Source organism: Giraffa tippelskirchi, chromosome 1 (genome assembly GCF_054371585.1).
Source record: "Giraffa tippelskirchi isolate mGirTip1 chromosome 1, T2T-mGirTip1v1.2.pri, whole genome shotgun sequence".
Classification (NCBI taxonomy): Eukaryota; Metazoa; Chordata; class Mammalia; order Artiodactyla; family Giraffidae; genus Giraffa; species Giraffa tippelskirchi.
The window spans coordinates 45,425,270-45,431,269 of NC_137275.1; the positions used below are offsets into that span (position 1 = coordinate 45,425,270).

Genomic DNA, 6,000 nt, shown 5'->3' on the forward strand with positions numbered 1-6,000 from the left:
AGATGGTATACCCCAAAGGAGTAAACAGATCATCATCAGTTACAGGGGATTCTGCCTGAATAGAGACACGTTATGTTCCCATAATGAATAATTTCTCTTACTTGTACTTTGACGTACTACTGCCTTTTCCTGAGAGCCACAGAACTGGTATAAAAGAGTTTAAATCTTCTGTACTAGAGGCAGGGCTTCCCTGGTGGCTCAGACATTAAAGAATCTGCCTGCAATGCAGGAGAACCCGGTTCGATCCCTAGGTCAGGAAGATCCCCTGGAGAAGGGAATGGCAACCCAGTCCAGTATTCTTGCCTGGAGAATTCCATGGGCAGAGGAGCCTGCCAGGCTACTGTCCATGGGGTCGCAAAGAGTCAGGCACGACTGAGCGGCATGCTAGAGGCAAAGGCAAAATGTCTTTAAGTATTGCCCTTGGGCCAGCCTGAATTAAGACTTAAACCCTACCTACCACTTAAACTCTTGAACAAGCATTAAACATGTCTGGGCCTCAGTTCCTTCAACTATAAAAATGGGACTAATACCTTCAAGGGAGAAGCAAAGACTAATATATAAAAAGCATTTTATAAAAGTCAGAGGGAAACACAAATGAATGCTTGAGCACCAATTATGTGATTGGATCACGTATTTCCGTGTGAACCTGATGCAGTCTTATGAGATGCAGTTGGCTAATTTTTATGCTTGGGACTATTTCAAGTAAAAATGAGTGTATTTTTGAATTCTAGAAGAGCCTGGTTTCTTTATGAAGCAGCCATCTTAGGCTTCTCTCAGAAAAGCTAAGAATTTTTCAATTACACTGAGATTTGACATCAGTGTTTCAGTTTTTAGTTTCATTTAGCACTAAATTTTTTGCCTGTCCTCAATGTAGAGAAAATTTCGTTTATTTTTAAAAACTATTTCTAACCTGCAAGATTTCTTGACATGTGACAATTAGGGTAGCATTAATAAGCCTTTTTTTTAAACTAATCTTTTCTCCAGCCCAACTGTAAGATGCTTAAAACGACTCCTTTCTTTTTTATCCAGAGCCTTTTATTTTATGGAAATCATACCTGTCTGGGGATTTAACAGAATATTTGAATAAAAATGTATTCATTCATTACCACAAGTTCTTCTCTGAATTGGGTGTTTTCACCTTAATCTCATTGAGCTAATCAAGTCCTAATAAGGTGGCATTAAGTTCAATCTCAGAAGGTATAATTTTCCAATAGAATCTAAACAATGGATGACCTTTAGGGTGACTTTCAGAAATATAGCATTGCTTTAGTTACTCCAGTAAGCAGGGGATAAGACAGAAGGAAAAACCATTTTACTTGGACAACGGCTGCTGTGTGTTGTTGAAATGAGGCTCTTCATTTCTCCATTTCTCCTTGCCTTTTCTAGCCCGCTTCCATGAATACAATGTCTTTTTAACATCCCTCTCAGGGCAGTACAGGAGGCCCCATCCATCTCCAGACGTCATGGCTGCACAGCAGCCGAGCATCTCATTATGGCAAAGTGAAGCATGCCGGGAGAGTGGATGGAGCTGCAGACAGCAGCAGGAAATGGGGGAGGGAAGAGGAGGAGGGACGCTGTGGAAAAGACATGCCCACTTCCTTGGTTCCATGTTCTGGAAGTATGAACTTGCTGTTTTAGAAAGAAAAGACTATGGAGGATGTCAAAAACCTGTGACTAAGCAGATTCCAGCCCCTACAACCTGGGTGCACCTGTCTCAGATACCCAACACCTCCCGACAGTCACACCTGAACCCCAGTCAGAGCTACCACGGGAGCCATGTCGGTAGGAAGAAAGCATGAATCCAAGCATTTAAGAAAAAAAAAAACAAAACTATGGTTCCAAAAAAGAAACAGGAAAGAATTTTGACACACAGACAAACCACTAACGGAATTGAAAACTATGTTCTTCCAACTAATCTGAATGCTTCCATTTTAGTTTGTTCCACTGCCTTAACCAAAGTAGGTTAAAGCAAATGCCCTTAACATTTTGGGAATCACAGACTCCCTTTAAGAATCACTGAGAGTGATGACTCTCTGTCAAAGGCCTGAAACCTACCTACACCCACCCCATCACCCTCTAAATTAAGGATTCCTAGATGAGAAATTCATTTTAGTTTACAAGTCTTTCCTTTTTAAAATCCAGGCACCTTAGGGACAGTCCGTGGCTAGCAGTAATTTAGTTACTGAGAGATGAGTTCCTCTCTGTGAGCTTTCCTTCAGGCAGGCTGGCTTCTGAGCCTGCATTCAGATAAGGGGAGTGTAGGGTGTGAGGTGAGCAATTTCAGGTAGGGAGGGACAGCATTTGCAGGGCGATGTGCATGTAGCAGACACAGAGTAATAGGAGCGGGGCTCTCTGGAGAGGAGGTGCCAAAAATAAATTTCATCTTTACAAATTTTGCTCACCTCCAGTTCCAAACCGGGTTACAGTCAAAACTGCTCTTTCTGCATCACCCACATTCAGGTGGGCCCTGCAGTGTCCACCGTCGCCTCATGCCTTCTCTGTCCTTTAATTGTTTCTTCCCTGCATCCCCAACCCCAGGTCCTCATCAGCTCCAGCTGGGCTCTAGGCCTCCCGGCAGCCCAGCACCTCCTCCATCCCCCCACCCCACGATCTGGTGGGTTTATCCTGTAAATCCTGCCTTGCACCTCTATAACCGCTTCCATTTTATTCTCCATTTTTCCATCCTCACGGTCACTTTTTCTGGCTGCCAAACTCTATCACCACAACTTCAGCCTGTTCTAAGCCTCTATTCAAATCCTATAACTTCAACTTTGGGAAACATTTCAAGTTTCAGACGGTAGATCGAAGGATATAAATATTGGCAAACACTTAAGTTTTGCAGTACCACTCACTTGGCACCAAGTACTATTCTAGTGCTCTTGTGGATTCGTTTAACCTTCCCAACAATCCCACTTGGTCGCTTGCTCATGTTTGCTCAGCCATGTCTGACTCTGCGACCCCATGGACTGTAGTTAACCAGGCTCCTCTGTCCATGGGATTTTCCAGGTACGAATACTGGAGTGGGTTGCCATGCCTTTCTCCAGGGGATCTTCCCAACCCAGGAATTGAACACATAGCTCCTGCAGCTCTTACGTTGACAGCCAGATTCTTTATCACTAGCGCCACCTGGAAAGCCCAACAATCTCACTAGGTAGAAACTTCTGTTCAACTCATTTACAGGTGAGGAAACCGAGGCATAAGTAGGTAAAGTAACTTGCCCAGAGTCATACAGCTAGTGAGTGACAGAACCAAGAGAATTACACCGACACAGACTGGCTTCAGATCTATACTTTAAGTCACTATGCTATATTGCATCTTTGTAAAGCATTTTACAGGGGGTCGCTCACCCACCCAATTCCCCCTCCACCAGCACACACTTCAGGACCTCTAATGTGGAAGCTGTAAGCAGTCACACCTTGTATAGTTCTAGGAGTCCAGGCAATGTCCTGTGTTCTCACCGTTCATCATTACTGGTAACATGGGACACAGTTTCCCCAGTTCTAGGGTATGGAATTTTATTCTCTTGTTAAATAGAGCCCTGAGTGCAGCAATAGGACTGTGTGTTGGGGTGTGTGAGAGGGCCCAGAGTAGCAGCGCTGTTACAGGATTGCCACCGAACCCAGCTCCAGACTCTGCCACTCATTCCCCTCTTGCCACATCCCCTTGGAAGCATTCTCTCACTCTTCCAGCCTCCCTCCCGGGTGCCAGAAGCTTGTATCGTAGTGACTGGTAGATGGCCCTCCTGGACAGACTAATCCCGCTTTCAGAACAAGACCCATCCTTAGGGAGTGAAGGCATACCTCACTGTTCCCCAATAGGAACAAGATTGACAAAGACTGAGCTTAGCTTAAACAACATCCTTAAGGAGTTGCTTGAAAAACTGGAAGGGGAACAGACAGACACCAACAGGTTATTGTACTTAATGGACATGGGAAGGGTTTAGGGCCAATTCTGTACCTAAGAGCCTCAAGCATTTTAGCATCATGAAAGGGAGACATTTCTTTGCTCCCAGCCTCCCTGAGTCACTCTCTCATCCCTGGAGCAAAGCTATCCCTGACCCCCAACCAGCACACATACAAAGAACAGTTGTCCCTTGAACTATTGCGGGGGTGGGTTGGGAGCACCAAAAGTTTGCATATAACTTTTGACTCCCCCAAAACTTAATTACTAATAGCCTACTGTTGACCAGAAGCCTTACTGATAAACCGTTGACTAACATATCTGTACATTATATGTAATATATACTGTATTCTTACAATAAAGTAAGCTCGAGAAAACAAATGTTATTAAGGAAATATAAGGATGAGAAAATACATTTACAATACTGTATCAATACTGTAACCTAATGCTTTATGAGTCATCTGTTAGTATCGACATCAATATTGTCTAATATGATACAAAGCGCTATAAATGTTATGTATTACCTACACTAGTCATCAAAAAAGGAAGAGATAATGTGAAAAATAAGTTCATATATTGGTAATGAAGAAGCAACAGTATGATTGGTTTCATGTAGCTTGTTGCTATTGTTCAGTCGCTAAGTCGTGTCCAACTCTTTGCGACCCCATGAACTGCAACACACCAGGCATCCATGTTGCTCACTGTCTCCCAGAGTTTGCCCAAGTTCATGTCCATGTAGCTTGTGTAATCCATTTGATTGCTTCCCAGTAGCCTAACATATACACTGCGAATGAATCATTATAAAATTTTTATGGCATATAGTGTCATATTCATAATACAGTGTTGGAAACATTGCAACATATTTTTTAAAAACCACTTACCTGTGATGATAGGCAATATGCAGTGTCTCCAATTATGAGAGAGAGAAGCATACTTTACATAATGTAATTCTTTGAAAGCAAAGTTATAAAACAGTAAGACAACTAACACTTTATTAATTTTATATTAACTATTACTCACCTTATGCCTAGCTACATAAAGAAAGGCTGTCCACTTCAATACAAGTCTTGCACACGGTGTTCTACAGGTGTATTTTTGTATATTTATTGAAAACCACATAAAAGTGGACCCGTGCAGTTCAAACCATGCTGTTCGAGGGTCAGCTGTATACATCGATATCACGATGATCAGCCTAATTCATACATGCAAGAGATGCTTGTACTCAGGATCTAGTTTGATTATCAAAACTTACCTGTCCATTGTCTCATTTCCTCAGATCCTTGTGGCTGAGTGGCTTGCTGTTCTTGGATAAGCTAATTCAGGAGAAAATATAGGTGAGTTAATATGGTATCCCTTACAAAGATATTTACTCTTAAAAAAAAAAAAAAGACTTCTGGCAAACAAATGGCTCAACACCAATCCCTAACATACTGCCCTAGCCAGCCCCTCCCCCTGAGATGCCATCCCTCCTTCCCCTGCCTGTCCCCCTAAGTGTAAAGCTCACCTCCATTAAGCCTTCCTTGACTGAGGCTGCCCGCAGTCATGTCTTTTTCCACTTAACACCTGTAGCACTGGAACAGAATTTGGCAGGAGGAAACAGAACCAGAACAAAAGGGAATAGAACATTGGGCTGGATGATCTCAGAGGTGAGCTCAGCTCATTCCCTCATTTCACAGGTGAGGAAACAAAGACGCAAGTGACCAGCCCAGGGCAAGTCAACAGCGGTGTGGGGGTCATCAGAGTTGTTTCTGTCCAGCCTTCCCCTCTTTCACTAACAAGGGCCTCCTCTTCTTTTGGGGAACTGCTCACCCCACCATTCACCAAACAGCTTGGAGAGGAATTGCTTGTCAGGGTGCTCCCACTTCCAGTGGACATGTGATCTCAAGTGGGCCAGCTAGCATCCTTCCCTGGAATTCTAAAAATCAGAAGTAAGAAGCAGCAGCCTTTTCTGTCTGTGGGCTTATAAGCTGCCTGCTGCTCGTTAAAAAAAACCAGTCCCAGAGAAATAAAGAAACACACACTCATTTGTTTGCTCATCCATTTATTCATGAAACAAACATTATTTATTAAGGACTTTCCATGTGCCAGACACTGCTGGGC

The 6,000-nt window shown here is 43.2% G+C and overlaps 1 protein-coding gene across 7 annotated transcripts in view; it reads right to left on the reverse strand.

Annotated features, from left to right (window-relative positions):
• The window catches only part of DCUN1D4 (defective in cullin neddylation 1 domain containing 4), an 84,291-nt gene extending 78,818 nt beyond the window's left edge, over positions 1-5,473 (reverse strand). For all 7 annotated transcript variants that reach the window (XM_081590229.1, XM_081590174.1, XM_081590184.1 and 4 more), the window contains exons 1-2: positions 5,405-5,473; positions 5,153-5,213 (exon numbers count right to left, since the gene is read on the reverse strand). In XM_081590229.1, the coding sequence (XP_081446355.1) occupies positions 5,153-5,213; positions 5,405-5,410 (67 nt within the window). In that variant the 5' untranslated portion in view covers positions 5,411-5,473. The remainder of the gene's footprint in view (positions 1-5,152; positions 5,214-5,404) is intronic.
• Between the last annotated feature and the right edge of the window lie 527 nt (positions 5,474-6,000).